Source organism: Mus caroli, unplaced genomic scaffold (assembly GCF_978045245.1).
Source record: "Mus caroli unplaced genomic scaffold, Mus_caroli_1 scaffold_1, whole genome shotgun sequence".
Classification (NCBI taxonomy): Eukaryota; Metazoa; Chordata; class Mammalia; order Rodentia; family Muridae; genus Mus; species Mus caroli.
Window position 1 is genome coordinate 108663322 of NW_028227256.1, and position 16662 is coordinate 108679983.

Genomic DNA, 16662 nt, shown 5'->3' on the forward strand with positions numbered 1-16662 from the left:
AACATAATGGCCATATAATTTTATACATGAGTCTTAATAATAATACTACATTGTTTCAATTTATATGCTTCTAGAAAGCATACATATAGACAATGCCCAACTTATATGATACACATTGTTGATTTGAAAAGTATACAATCCAATTACTATTATAAATATATAGCAAATATATTAATATCTAACCAATACAATTCATGAAAAATATAATACATCATCAGGCCCATTTTATCATAGAAACTAAATTGGGTAAATTTGTTTATATATATAGTTTTTCAAATAACAAGAAAATTAACAGATATACAACAAAAATTAAAACTATCTCAGAGTAACAGGGAAAATATTCAATAAATATTATCTTTCTCTCATGGAAAAAAGCCAAATCTCAAATAGAATATCACATCCTAGTAAAGAGCACCTGTGGAGTACTCTGAAAATGCATTATAATCAATTGTGAAATGCAAGAAGCCTTTTATTATCGACTGTCACAAAATGCATTTAGTATTCTACAAGAAGTCATAAAGAGCATTCAAGAACCAGCTACACCACTTCTGGGCATATACCCAAAATATACTCCAAAATCTCACAAACACACATGCTCAACTATGTTCCTAGCAGCCTTATTAGTAATAACCAGTAACTGGAAACAACCTAGATGTCCATCAACTCAAGAATGGATTCAGAAAATGTGGTATATCTGCACAGTGACATTCAGCTATTAAAAACCAAGGTATCATGAATTTTGCAGGCAAATGATAGAACTTGAGAATATCATCCTCAGTAAGGTAACCCAGTCCCAAAATGACATGCTTGGTGTGATGGTTTGTATATCCTTGGACCAGGAAATGGCACCATTTGAAGGTGTGGCCTTGTTGGAATAGGTGTGACCTGGTTGGAATGGGTGTGTCACTGTGGGTGTGGGTATAAGATCCTCACCCTAGTTGCCTGGAAGTCAGTCTTCCACTAGCAGCCTTTGGATGAAGACATAGAACTCTCAGCTCCTCCAGCGCCATGCCTGCCTGGATACTGCCATGCTCCCACCTTGATGATAATGGACTGAACCTCTGAACCTGTAAGCCAGCCCCAATTAAATGTTGTGTTTTTTTATAAGACTTGCCTTGGTCATAGTGTCTGTTCACAGCAGTAAAACCCTAACTAATACAGAAGTTGGTACCAGGAGTGGGGTATTGCTGTGATAGGCCTGACCATGCTTTTATTTGAAAGAATGTGGATTTTGGGACTTTGGATTTGGAAAGCAGTGGAATGCTTTAAATGGGGCTTAATGGGTCATCCTAGTAGGAATATGGAAGACTTTGTTGTTGGGAGTAATTTGAACTGTGTTGACCTGGCCCAAGAGATTTCAAAGGAGAAGAATTTCAGAATGTGGCATAAAGACAGGTTTTGTGGTATTTTGGTGAAGAATGTGGCTACTTTTTGCCCTTGTCTGAAAAGTTTGCCTGAGGCTAAGGTGAAGAGACTTGGATTAATTGCATTGACAAAAGAAGTTTCAAAAAAGCCCAGCAGAGACTTTGTTCTCTGGTTAAGTCTTATGAAGAGAAGTTTGAACAAGCATAGCAAGCTTAGAAAGGAAAAATATAAAATATATGGTTTGAGTATTATAGGGGTACCAGGAAGTGAAATGGAGCAAAATCTTGTGTTCTAGGAGATAAAGATTAAGGGAGTGGGACCTTGGGGCAAGATCCTACCCAGCTAAATTAGATCCAGGCATGGTGCTACACACTTTTAATCCCATGAGACAAGCATGCTGATCTCTACATTCAAGGTCAATCTACAGAGCAAGAACCAGGATAGCCAAGCTTAGGCAGTGAAGGATTTAGAAAACATAAAGCTAGTGATAATGTAATAATACAAGGGGATCATGTTCTAGTTCCTGTAAACAGCAGAACTCGGCAGCTTCAGCCATGTGCCTCTGGCTCTAGAGTTAAGAATGGAAGGAACTACTGGGAAAATTGATGCTGGTTAGCTGGAGCTAAGGAATTAGCGGTGATTAAGAAGAGACCAGCATCGTTGAGGTGAAATCTTCTGGAAATTGTTTTCTGGGAGCACAAAGCTGTGTTCCAGAGATACCCAAGGTTGTTCTTCATGCTGCGGCTGGACTTGGTAATGTGTAAGAGTCACTCAGGTGGTACTGCTTGTGTAGGAATGAAGGGATCATGGAGAGAAGCTGAGGCTTAGCACTGTGAGAGGCCAGGGAAGCCCATTGGAGAAGGTGAAGCCTCAGCTGTAGTTGATGGCCCAGGATTGAAGGGGTCATGCAAAGGATTTGAGACTTGGCACCTTGAAGAGAGCCTATGAGAGGCTATTGGTGAAGCCTAGTTGGAGTGGAACACCCCAGTGTATTGGAGATGTCAGTACCATGGGATGATCACCAAGAACAGCAGCCGTAATGGAGTGGATCAACCTGAGCATAGAGTGCTACAGAGGACAGAGATGGAAAAGTGATGCCAGCCCTTAGGAGGAGTCCAAAATATCAAGTGGAATCCCAGAAAGAAGAAGCTGTAACATTGAAATTGCCTTGGAGACTCAAAGATGTTAAAGATGCCAGAGCCATGGGATACATGCTGAGGAAAGCTGCTAACAGGGAGTGGAACCAGCCCAGGAGGAAGCAGTTTGTTGCAGTCAAAAAAGATGAAAAAGGAGTGGAGATCTGAAGACCAATTTGACATCAGCCATGGAGATGCAGAGTTTGGAGTTTGCCCAGCTGGTTTCCTGCCTTGCTTTGGGGATTACAGTTAATTAAGTTGAATGAATCTCAGAAGAGACCTTGAACTTTGGACTTTTAACATTGTTGCAACTGCTATAGACTATGAGGACTTTGAAAGTTGCACTAAATGCATTTTGCATTATGCTATGTTTAAGTATGGCCCCCATAGACTCATGTTTTTGAACAAGTCTATGGGGACCAGGGAGTGGAATGTGATGGTTTGTATATCCTTGGACCAGGGAATGGCACCATTTGAAGGTGTGGCCTTGTTGGAATAGGTGTGACCTGGTTGGAATGGGTGTGTCACTGTGGGTGTGGGTATAAGATCCTCACCCTAGTTGCCTGGAAGTCAGTCTTCCACTAGCAGCCTTTGGATGAAGACATAGAACTCTCAGCTCCTCCAGCGCCATGCCTGCCTGGATACTGCCATGCTCCCACCTTGATGATAATGGACTGAACCTCTGAACCTGTAAGCCAGCCCCAATTAAATGTTGTGTTTTTTTATAAGACTTGCCTTGGTCATAGTGTCTGTTCACAGCAGTAAAACCCTAACTAATACACTTGGTATATACTCACTAATAAGTGGATATTAGTCATAATGTACAGGATACCCATGATCTAATCCACAGATCCAAATAAGCTAAACAAGAAGGAAGATCCAGGTAAGGAAGCTTGAATCTCACTTAGAAGCAGGAATAAACTAGTCATAAGAGGCAGGTGGAGAGGGGAAACTGGGGTGGATGGGATGGAGAGGGGAATGGTGTATTCAGAATCAGGTGTGGGGAAGGACAGGAGAGATGGATAGATGGCCATGAAGATGAATGGAAATGTACAAATGAAGGGGTGAGGAGATGGGGGACATATCTAGGATAAGGCACATCTAGGATACAGGAAGCACCCAAAAGTCAATGCCATCCTGCTCATATGTAGCTGATGTGCAATTGGGCCTTCATGTTGGTCCTGAACAACTGGAACAGGGGCTATCCCAAAAGCTATTGCCTGTTCCTGAGATAGGCTCAATTAGCTTGGCTTCCTTGTCTGGCCTCAGTGGGAGAGGAAGCTCCTACCCTTGAAGAGACTTCAAGTACTGAGGTCGGGTGGATACCCAGCCCCTGCCCCCACCTGCTCAGAGGAGAAGGGAATGGGGGAGTTGGTAGGGCAAGAGACTGGTAGGATGATATAAAGTGAATAAGTAAAAAAAATAATTAATTAATTAAAAAGAAATGAAGAGTATTCAAATGTTGCAAAACTCAACAAAATGTAATTCTTATTATGTATAGTTTGCAAACCATTCTTGTTTCAAAAGAACCTAGAATTATCTAATTACTAAGAATATTTCATAATATCCCTGACACAATACAAACAAAAAAACAATAATTTTGTAAATATACACTGTACTTGAATTCAGAAAGTTATGCAGTTGATATATCACAAAAATAAATACAAAATGTCATGGAAATCTCAGAAGTCAAATGACAGATATTGAAGGGAAAGTTTGAACAAGCTATAACTTGACATATGAATATATAAAACATACATAAAAGGCAATATATCAAAATAAACATATTAACCATGCAATTGTGATTTTGTATGTTTGTGGAACTCTATAATATATTAAATATAATCTGAAAATCTTTAAGTATTTTATCAATAGAAAAATTTATTATATATGTATGGGTTTGGCTTTTTGAACATAGCATCAGTTATAAACGGGACTTTCCTTCCTTTAGAGAATTGTTGGTGATCACAAAGAGAATATATTTTTCTATTAACTTTCACACTTTAAATTATATTCCCATTGATTTTAAGGAACTTAGAGCTGAAAAACTTTGAGCAGATTACTTGTTTAAGTAAATTGTGTGAGTGATGTTTAATGAAAATTTCCTTCTTTAAATTAAAGAGGACAAAATAAATAATAAAACAAGGCTTGTGAAAATTTACTCTGCCAGTAATCTAGAAAAATATTACACCTCTAATTTAATGAAGTTTGGTGAAGTGTGTAATGTGTACACAAACATATTTGTTTCTATGGTGTTCAACAGTGAGACATTTTAAGTTGCCATACATCTGTTTTGAATAGCAAAAGAAAAAACTGCAAATGTGTGCACATTTCAAAGTGTTTTGGTAATGCACTTACGCAAATATCTGTTGTACTCTAGATACCAATAAATTTGGTAGGATACTCAAGTTCATAACTAAAATTTAACAGCAAAAATAACTTTCTTATGTGAAACTTTATTATCTATACATTTTATATATTTTAATGAAAATATTGTAAATGCAATTTCAGTTTTTGGTTGAATTCTTATATATAAATAAATCATCCATGCAAGTTTTGTGATGTAGTACGTCAAAGTATCAAATCAAAATAGTTCAACTAAGTCAATAACAGCAGTATTTTATAAAGTTCTACAAAACTTCAAAAGTTTTACAACAAAGCCTATCTCTTGACTCAAAATGGAGTAATGAGGGAATATATAATTAAGAAAAAACATAAAAAATATCATAGTAATCTTTCAATATAGTGAAATAAGGATTAAAGGATTCTTTGTACTATGTCATGCTTAGTGCAGCATCTCTTACATAGGGATTACAGACTTTAATACAAATAATAGATCTTTTGATAGAGTAGAAAGTCACAGTGTTGTAAGCTGAACTGGCTTTTCACAGTGGGAAAAGTATTAAGGCATATCAAGTGTGCATAAGTATGAAATAAAAGGTATAAAGCCTAAGTATTAAAAAGGGAGAAATAAAACACTTACATTTACTGCATATCTAGAATATAAAATCTTGAGACAATAGACGAAATTTAACATTACAATTAACATTCCTGAATTAAGACACACATCAGAATAGTCAGAAATACAGTAATAGTTTAAGCATTAAATAGGAAAGGAACTACAATGTAACAGCAAGTACTACGATTATAGCTTTTGGTTTTAATCAAATTTTATCTACTCTAATATTCCAGGATCTTTCAAAATACTTTAGACAATATGAGCATGGTAAGAATAAATGCTGCCATATTCCTCCCTGCCATTTTCCTCCCCTGTCACTTCACAAATTCCTTCCTCCCATCATTCTCTCTTTTTTTCCCTTCTCGCATTGTGCACAAAGAATACAAAATGTAAGACTTTTTTCCATATTAGAAATTATTTGTATGTATTCAACTGTTAGTCACAATACTGAAAGAACAATATACTTCAATATAGTATAGGGCTTTGGGGGCTATTTTTTTAAGGTAAGAACTTTGAAAATTTTGATCAGATGGTCAGTTCCATGGATGCAAGGTATATGGCAGAGTTTCTATATTATTCTCTAGATTGAGCGTTACAGTGGGCATTGTGGTTATCTGGACACACTTGTGGCTCTAAGTATATTATGGATAGGAAAATGAATTAAGATATCCTTTGCACTGTTAGCTCCCTCAATTCCTACATCTCTCAGTATTTTTCCTAAGAATTCCCTTAATATGAAATGTTTGAACCAATTTCATTGTTACATTTAATATTAGTTAGGTAGGAGTGTTAAATAAGTACCAATAGTTTCACTCATTTGAGGGAATGAAATCTAAACTATAGCACTGAATAACCTGCCTGTGTCAGTATTTGAACAAAACACTTATCAGCAGGTTTAATTTAGGCAAACCATTTGATATGGATATCAAGTTTATACACAATATATAACTGCCACATATAATAGTGATATATATATACATATGTACATATAATATATGAAACCCATTTCTTATATTTATATGACAAGACATAATTCTTAAGTTACAATGTTTGCATCATGACTGTTCTTTGATGGACTAATTAGACTCATGCAACTTGCAAGGTTTCATCTTAGTTATTATTCCTGAATGAAATCTTACTATGGTGGTTGGTGGTAGGATATTGTGCACACATGAGCATTATAGATCTATCTTTTACTATTTAAGGTCACAGAGCCAGAACTTAGAACAAAGTTACCAGAGCAGAAGGAGGATTGCCCTTCGCTGAAGTTGGAGGATCTTCTCTTAGATGAACTTGTAGAAATGAGCACTAATATTAACTATAACTGCATTCTCCAACTTGGGTTTATTTAGTAGCACACGAATTGCCAATGCAATAACTCAAAGACCTAAAGAGGTGCTTGACAAAATTATTCCAACCATAGCCAAACTGACTTTATTAAGCAGGGAGTCTTCTGTTTATGATCATTGTTTTCTTTCCTAAGCACCTGGAAAATGGTATAACACACCAAGAAGGGGAGGGGGCAGATTTACAGACCTCAATGAGTGTACTTTGATAATGAAATAAATTAAACACATACATTACTTATGTTAAAAACATTAACCCACATAATTGATTTTATAGCACAAATGTCAAGATTTATAATGTTAAGAATCTACAAAATTACCTGTCATCTCTGTTCAACCTTTAAGTCATTTAGATCTTGCCAATTATTTCAATGTTTTTCTTTGCTAAAATGAAGTAAAATGCATGGGAACAAGAAAATTTAGCTAACCCATATCAGGAAGAAATGGCTCAATATTCAATGTTTTAATGTATTTTAGAATGTTAAGTATCCTTAGATCTGGGTGTTATTTTCTTCTACATCTTTCTTAATCATTGAAAGCACTCTCAGTTATGATCATAGACTAAAAAATTGTAGTATTTGATTGCTCAAAATTAAGTGATAGGCTACATACGAAAAGAATGGCTAAAATTTGTCATAATGAACAAAATCTTCTGATCAATGATAACAAATAAAAGTCCAGACAGTAAGATTGTAAAATGACATGATGTGAGATATTCAAGGTATGCTATATGTGAAAAGGCAGATGGTTTTTGAAGATATTTGCGATGGGTAACTTGACAGGTCTTGACATCTCTTAAAACTTGAAAAAGACAACTTCAATTCATAGGAGACAGTTAATTACTCTGCTTTTCTAATGAAACCAAATGTGTTGCTTTGTGGAATCTAAGCTTAATATCTACATGTCATTGCATCACCAGATAAAAATCATAAATTACATTTAAGCATAAACATAAATTTAATATCCAGGCTTTTCCAAAAACAAAACTCTATGGGAATTTTAGCTTTAGGATGGGTTGTTTTCTAATCATCTAAAATAAATCTGTACTGGTTGTAAATTTTTGAAAACTTCATTACCAATGTTTCTCTCCTTTCCACCTAATAGCACAATTTTCCAAAATTCCTATGCTATTTTAAATGAGTATTTGCACCAATTAGTCTTAAGTATAAAGATACTGATAAAGAAATGGCTTTTACAGATACAATATTTAAAATTCTTCATAAGCAATAAAAATGATCTTATTTGTAGTTTGGTAATAAGTTTGGACACTATTCAGAATTAAGATGTGCCAAAAGTGTCACTCACCTTAAGTAGTCACATTGTAAGGCAGCAGGGCTCAGGCATATGCAGGCAAATTAATTTGATCCCTTTCCGTATACAATACTTCTCAAGGGGATTTGCAAAGTCTTCTTCAGATGTTCATTATGGAAAAAACTAAGAAAAAGGCTCATGTCTCTCTTTTACTTTAGAGTAAGAAAGTTTAGTTCTGTATTGCTCTGTGAAGCTGAAAGCTAGGATCTCCTGTTATTTATCAGTAAAACATTTCCATATTCGATCTCAAAAATTACACTTGATTTTCTAAATCTCTTCTTTCCTTTTTCCTCCATATAACCCATTAACCACCTATAACTCATAGATACATTTCTGTACAATTTTCAAAGAAAGACAGCAGTAGCTTTCACTGTCCTCCCTGTACGTACACCCATGTCTAATTAGTACCTTAGTATGAAGTACTACTTTTTCACCCCATCACTTTTCAGTTTGATCTGACTTAAGATCATAATTCTGGGAAGTGAAAACAAACAGTGAGACTCCAACTAATAATGGAAATAGCATTATCATCCAAGTAGCAATTGTAAATGTTTGTTTCCAAACCTTTTATAGAGTAATCTTGAAACTAAAAATGGAGATTTGTGTTTTCAGTCTATATTAATTTCTATGCATTTTAACATGAAGGCAAAATTCTGAATCCTGTGTGATAAGCACAAATATAGGGAACATGGAGTGGTCTTCATTTATGCCATTATAGGAGGAAAGAAATGACAGCTAAGTTAAGATTCTGCTGGAATGTAACATTCCTCAGCTCTATCACTCTGGAGGCACATTTAGACAAAATAACAAACTAGAGACAAAACCTCTTTTATCCAGGTCAGTGTGACAGACTCCAAATGTTAGAGATTGAGGAAACTATAGTTTGAAGCATCAGGAAGAAGACTGCAATCTGCATAGATTACCATGAAATCTTGATGCTGCCTGATAATATTACACAAACACATTGTAATTACTACATTGGCTCATAATAGCAGAGCATTTCTGATTTCAGAAACTACCAAGTAAAATGAACCACATTTTATGTTGACTAATTTATAATGAGATGCAGATGGTAAAGAGAACAGATGCTTCTGACATCATCTCTCAATTGCCTTTAACTTTTGCAGACACTAGCAGCCTGTAAATTCACTCACTGGGTTACAGGATAAAACAGGAAAGCTTTTTAATTCTGTTTCCAGTCACTATCATCATCCACCCTAACTCAACCCCCATCCCCCCCCCCCCGACACACACACTTAAAAACACTACCACAGACAGAAGTCTGCTTTTGCTTTGAGTCATATTGTGGTAGTGCCACACAACTAAATGTGATTATAAATTTGTGTCAGTCTTTAACACAAAGTAAATCATCCGAAGGGCTTGTTGGATAGTTTTGTAGCTAGTAATTACTGACTTTTTTTGGTGACAATGACAGAATGGATAGACAGGGTAAGGGTAGTGTGATGATGAACAGCTGTAGCTTCAGAGAGACAAATGAGAGAATCACTTCCAAAATAATTCACCAAATTTCAGTATCCACTGTTCAATCTTATTTCTTAAGTACAAAAAAAAAAAGGAAAAAAGAAACAAAAAAACCTTAATTCTATGTTTTCATCTTTATTTTCTAATTTCTTAAGGGAACTTTATCATAAGCCCCTCCCCCCAGCCCCACCAAGTGATTTCAATAAACACTATACAACGTAAAATAATTTTTGTTTTTTTATTTCTCTTTTTTTGTGTGCAAGGTAAATGTTAGACATTTTCAAAACAAAGTTTTGTAGTTCATCTTAAGAGCGAGAGATGACTAGATACAGCAGCAATTGCAAGGCCGTTTGTAGTGTTTGAGGTCCTAAGATAGATAAATAATTTCCAAAGAAGTTGAATTAAAGTCCATTAAAACCCCATATTTCAGAACCCCAGAATATATACCTCTGTAGCAGAAACATTTTAGCAGAAAAAAATTCAGAAACAAAGGCAAGAAAAGTGGTAACATAAAAATAAATCCTGCTAGGCCAAATATGGTGCCTATTTTGAAAATATCTCTGTGCAAATAACATACTGGACACACACACTCACTCTAGACACATACATACATGTACAAGAATAAGCAAAGTTTTCTAGTTCATATCCACAAAGTAGGTTGGGACACATTAGTGCAAATTTTGCCGACCTGCAGCATTTAGTCCATAAACTTTGGATATCCTAGATGATCCATCAGTGTCCAGCAAATGTCTTCAATTAGTTTAATTTCATCTCCAGGCAAGTTTGTTTTCCAAATATTAGTATTAGATGGTGATATTTCCCCCTCATATGGAAGATAAAAAAGGTTTGTGGAAGTGGCAAATAGCATTTGGTTTAAACTAGCAGGAGACAAAGGAATGCCAAGGAAAGCAAAAATCCTTTCAGTAGTCTTCTGAGGAAAATGAACAATATCTTCAAACTTGACCAGATGGTAACTGGTAGGCAGCAAATCTGTATTTATTCTCAAGGCTGCTGCAGTGTTTGCTACCCACAAATGAGATAATAAGGAGACAGGATTTGATTGGGATATTTCTAATTCTTTCTTCAGTGATTCATACTCAAAAGCATAGCCAGAATTCGAGTTACATTTGCTTTTACCTTCCTCTATTTTAAACAATTTTGCTAAGTGTTCTGGTACATTCTTCAAAGAATAAAGACTTGGTTTACTACCATATAGCATTGAATAGATCCAAGCTCGAGGGTCTCTTACTATGTACAATGCCCGCATTGAAGTTCCTAAAACTTCCTGAAAAAAATGAAGCTTCAATGTCCAGCTACCACTACTTAAGCTGAGCACAGGACGTGCACTTGGGTAATAAACAAGGTGTCTTCTTAAAGCCCTAATATATTCAGCATCTCTGTCAAATGGTCCTTTTATTCTACTTCTTTGATCTTGCAAAGACTCCCTTCTTTTCAATTTTCTTTTTTTGTCCTTATTAGTTGTAAAATATTGGGCCAGTTTACTCTTACTGGTTTCATGTAGATGGATATTTTGCAAGTGAAGTTTTGTATCCTGGACCAAAGACTGCAGCCACCCTCGAAGAAGACGAAAGTGCCCACTGTGGATATCTGATACTTTCCACTCACAAGCATCTACAAATGAGTCAATTTCAAATTCAGTTTCAGGGATATCCATGTAGGCTGTAGGAATTCTGATGTAGAGAAAATCACTGCTGTTGAAAAAAAGCTGTTTGAGAATTTCAGCTCCTGAACCAGGGAGTGAGGTAATAATAACATTAGGAAGATCCACATGATGCCCTTCAGAAATCATGACCTTCTCATTTGCCTTAGCTTCAGTCCTTGTCCATTTTGCACAGATGGGCTGAGTGCAAGTACTCCATACATCCAGAAGCTCAATAAACCACAAGGCAATAACAAGTATTAATACACAGCGCATTAGCTTTCTAAAGGAAAGGTAAAACCGCCATTGAAAAGTTAAAATAACCAAACTAATACACAAAATGAATCCAACTGCTATATTAAATTTAAACCCAAAGGGGAAATTAACTCTATCATGTCTTACAGGGTTTACTATTTCTTGAGTACCCAAACCAAATCTGGTTATCTGTCCTTGATTAACCACACTGGCAAAACCACCAAATCCCAGGTAACTGAATCTGCTTTTAAGGTTTTGATAGTCAGTTACAACAGAAACACTATGTTCAGTACTGTTGACATGTAAAGAAATCTGAAGTCCAGAACTGGAACTATCAATAAATCTGCAACTGGAAACATTGACATATGGCCCATAAAATACATAAGCAATTCTTGTGATTGTGGATTCCATATGAAATGTAACATTAACAAACTGTGTCCACCGTTTCTTAAATTCAGCAGCCTGTTCTGCTTCCTGTATATTAGCCACAGGACTATTGCCATGGTGATCAAACCAAAACATTTTATAGTGTGCATCCCACACATCCATCATGGCACCATTATATCTATTCATAAACTTGTATGGGATGTATTTAAAATCAATATCCAAATTATGAAAGAAGGCACTGACAGAATTTATTGGGGAAGTTTCTTGCCTTTCAATATGATCGACAACAAGCAGAGTTTGTGAATTTAAAAGAAGTAAAGCACGATAGACACTTTTCAGTCTCATTGCAGAAGAATAAGCAGACACTGCTTCCCCACTCACAAACATCCTATCACCATGTTGAGCAGCAGTAATAACTTCCCCAGCTGCATCACCAACCTCTTCCCCAGTCCATTTGAGCCACTGTGCACATTCTCCCAGTTGACCTTCCCAGGGCTGATTACATTGACTTGATGGTGATGGGGCAAACACCAATACATTGTTAAGGTGGCTCAACTTTGGTCCATAAAGAGCCTCAGAAACGAATACCTGCCCATTAGGAGCGAAAGTAAATGAATTTTGATCTGGATGTTCATGTCCTGGGTTAAAGCTTCTCCATCCATCAATCCAGGAATATGGCTGAAAGTGAACTATGTCATACACAGCTCGTCCTCCCAGTTTCCCAGATTTAAAAGACACAAAGGTATTGGTTTGGGTGTTTGGCAGCCCACCCCCGTAAGTCACGACACCCCAGTTAGGAAATGTGTGCATTTTTGCAGTGCCAAAGTCAACAGGAGGCTGTGGGGTGAGTGTTGGATCATACCAGATGTATTCAGTATGAAGAGTACTCCACCGCTGAGCAGTGGAAGGAACCATTGGTCCATCCTTAGGTCGATGCTTTCTAATTTGCTGAGCTAACCAATTTCCAGCTCCATTCTGTAAAATGAACTTATCCAAGAAAACTAGCTGGCTTTCTGGACCATAAAACCAATTATAATTGGAATCTGCTATGCCTACAGTTCTTTGATAGCCTGGCAAAAGTGTAGCATAATAAAACCAAAAATGCATTTTTAGCCAGTTATTATCAAAGTTGTTGATATTAAAGTGGCGTTGTGCCAAAAAAACATACTGTGTAACTGATTTTGAGGTATAGCTTCCATAGGCCACACCTTCATCCAATGAGCCATCTACAATATGCTTCAAGAGAAACATAGTCTTTTCCATCACATCAATAACAACTTGTTTCCATATGTTTGCTTTAGATCCTTTATCTACTCCAGTAACCAAGGCCCCTATGAGTAATGCTATCATATTGGTAGCTTGATGATTATGAAGAAGTTGTTTGCCCCATGATCGAATCTTGGAATATTCATACATTTCCTCAGTAACAATCCAAATTTTTTCTAGGTATTTTCGTTTACGCTGATTACCTAATAGATTATATAAAAAGTCAAAGGCAGTGGCAAAACCTGTTAAAGAATGGCCAACTGGAACCTCATCCCCTGGTGCATTCTCAACTAGCCAGTCTTTGTAGCTAACCATCCGGTCCATGTATTCCATAACAAATTCAAAGGCAACCTTGTCTTCTGGGCATAATAAACAATACAATGCTAAAGGAGGAAGATTATTACCATAAATTTCATTCCACTTGGCAGCAAACTCAGCATGCTTGGGTGGAGGTAGGTAGTATGATGGATTGGACAGCATAATTGTCACTGCACTTTTGATAGCTCTAAAAATATGTAAATGGCTTGTACGAGACTTTTGTTTCATTGTTTGTATATCTCCAGCATCAAAATATAAATTTGGATGAAGTCTTCGGTTGAGTTTGAAATCTTGTATTTTCTGTGATTTAAGCCATTGTATATCGTCTGTGAAAACTGCCCATTCAGAATAATTGCTCACAGATTCTTCACAAGTAGAAAAACTACACATCATCAATGTTAAAAATAGTAAATGTTCTGTAAACATAAACGCCATGATCCATGGGGAAGATCTTTTCCTTAGGCATATGTGTTAAGCACAGTGTTTCCCATCTGGTTACTGTAAATTATATATTAAAGATGTAGCAAAAAAACAAAAACAAAAAACAGACTATACCTCATAGGCTGTGAAATCCAGGTGTCATTCAGCTCATTCAAAGTAAGAAAAGTTAGGAAATTATATAGCATGTCTGTGTCCCTGGCACAGGTTTGCTTCCAATAAAATAAAATTTCAAGGAATATTAATGCCTCCAATGTCTCCAATGCACAGAAAACAGTGGTGTAGTCAGAAAATACAACAAATCCAACATTTATTCCCTGTGTGTAAGTCTAATTAACATGTGAAAAAGAGAAAATTTAAAAAAACTCCAAAATTCAAATGAAGCCATTTTGACCACGTAGCACAAGAAACCATCTGTAGTGATTAACTTACCACACATACATGGTATGTTTCTGTATGTTCCCCAAAAGAAGATGATAAAGTACTGTCATTCTCAGAGTGTACAGACTTCATTATTTTTTTCTCAGAGTCTGAAGCATAATGATTTCTCAATTGTTTTTTCTTCCATTTTGGGAAGGAAAGTATTCTGAACAAATGTTCAAAGTCCTACATGGTTGATAAAGGACACTGAAATTTCTGCCTTCATTTCAAACGTCTTTTTAAAGCGTTTCCAAATATCCTTTTATCAAGTTTATCTGTACCTGTAAAAGAATCTAATCTCTTCAATGTCTAGACGCTCTTCTTCCAATCATGACCACATCCACCAAGTGGGAAAGAAAATTCCACTTTCACAACACTGAAGTCTGTTTTTTGTTCATTTTTCGTGTCACTCCTCTCTGGGAGAAAAACAAAACAAAGCAAATTTCTAAGACTGAAAGTGGAGATAAAGGGATGATTTACGTAGCTTATTCATTTGACAGAAATGTGAGAATCAAAGCAACATATTTCCAGTCTAACTTTTTTCTAATGTTTTTTCCTTATATTTGCAAAAATATTTAGATTCTAGTTAATATTGGCAGAGGAGAAACAACACAAGTTATATTTCATATTTCACTGTTTTGTTTTAGCTATTTAAACATGTTTCTATTCACAAGTAATCACCATAAAGATGAATACAATATTCTTGCTCTTTGGTTATAAAGGTAAAAGTCAAAATAACCCTTTTAAATTATGGCCCAAAGTTTAGCTTTTAAGGAACGAAACAGTAGCTTCAAAAGACAAGTCACTTTTCTTTGGACAAATCACAAATGGCAGTTGGAAGGCAGAAAAAAAGACACTGTTGACTCAGTTGCTCACCTGTGGCTGTCGTCAACATCCTCTCCACGAGCCGCCAGAGGGCGTTCACACCCAGGTTTAAGGAGCAGGCCTATCCTTTGCCCATCTTGGATTTGGAAGAAACTCACCAAGTTTCCATCTTAGATAAGTCTCCTCTCTGTAGGAAACAAACACTTCTAGTAGTTGCTGACTTGACCCGCCTGTTGCATATTTTAATTCCTTTCTTCAGAACGCATCGTCCTTCTGCTCCAGTCCCCACTGTCTGACCTGTGGCTGCAACGTGGGGACTAGAGAGACCTCTAAATGGCCAAGTCGGCTTACCTCAAGCCGCCTGCAACAGGATCTTCAAGCAGAGCTGGGCCCCAACACGGGCGAAGGCTGCCAGTTCAAGCAATTGAGGATTTTTTGGAGGCGGGCCTACGGAAGCCAAGAGCTCCGCACGCCTCCGCCCCTGAGCTGCCAGGAACTGCACAGGCAGCGGCCGGGCTGGGTCTCCCCAGCTCGGGCGTCGTCTCCTCAGCGCCCCGACTCTTGGGGGTGGGGGGCTTCTCTAGAGCGCGTGCTTTCCTCAGCGCCACAGTCTCCGCTGCTCCTCTGGGTGCGGAGTCTCCTCAGGGCCGGATCTCGGGGATGGAGACTCAGACACACCCGCCCTGGAGGAACGCCAGGCACTGGCCGGCGCGGCTCTGTTGGCGGGAGGCCACCCACGGGCGGCGGGTGATCTCCAGGCGCGGTCTTCAGCAGAGCGACGGTGACCGAAGGCCTGATGCTGCCTAGACCGACGCTCCGCCGAGCTAGCTGGAGCCGCCTAGCCCACTGAGGGCGGAAAAAAGGCGACACGTACTGGAGGGCGGGGCGGGGTCTGATCCAGGGAGGCGTGTCCAGAGGCGGGGTCTTAGGAGCAAAACGCCCGCCTAGGGGCCGGCGGGCCTGGGCGGGGCGCCCCGCAGAAGGCTGAGGCCAGGGAAAGGCCCGAGCCGCCGACGCACTGTCAGTGGGCGGGGCCAGGCTTTAACTCTATGCAGTAGAGTTTCAGTCAGCTTGGAAACTGCTACTAAGACAACCCAATTGGATTTCAGGGAAGTTTGGAAGTCCCTTTGTCTTTGCATTTGTCTAGGCTGGTGTTCTAACTTTTTGGATATTGAGAGAAAACATATGTTAAACATCTAAACGTGACAAGGAGTTGTGATTACAAATGATGAGAGAAGCTCTTGGGGGATGGGATGAGTAATGACTGTGGCAGGAGAATATTCAGTTACCCTTAAGAGCTGAGAAAGGACTGTATAAGCACTTCTTTGAAATCCTGAGGCACATTTGCTGACATTGCTATCATAGACAAACAAACCCAAAATATCCAGATTAATATAGTAGGAACAATTTCAATAGCCAAATGTACTAGTCATCTCTACGGATTGAAAGTTTCTACTGGATTTAAGCATATATGGGACAAGCAATCAGTAGAAA

General features: G+C 37.6%; 1 protein-coding gene across 2 annotated transcripts; it reads right to left on the reverse strand.

Moving 5' to 3' along the window:
* Positions 1-10262: 10262 nt before the first annotated feature.
* Dsel (dermatan sulfate epimerase like) lies at positions 10263-16066 on the reverse strand. 2 transcript variants are annotated; one of them, XM_029481995.2, is made up of 3 exons: positions 15520-16066; positions 15220-15355; positions 10263-14759 (listed from the first exon to the last, which is right to left on the reverse strand). In XM_029481995.2, exon 3 carries the CDS (start codon positions 13918-13920, stop codon positions 10297-10299), a length of 3624 nt encoding a protein of 1207 aa, XP_029337855.1. In that variant the 5' UTR covers positions 13921-14759; positions 15220-15355; positions 15520-16066; the 3' UTR covers positions 10263-10296. The 2 variants fall into 2 exon arrangements, with proteins under 2 accessions (XP_029337855.1, XP_085696356.1); XM_085840230.1 differs by having other exon boundaries at positions 10263-14529; positions 14625-14759; positions 15220-16066.
* Positions 16067-16662: the final 596 nt, after the last annotated feature.

Excerpts from the sequence above, each read along its gene's own strand:
- Dsel (XM_029481995.2), bottom strand. The coding sequence starts at position 13,920 with ATGGCGTTTATGTTTACAGAACATTTACTATTTTTAACATTGATGATG.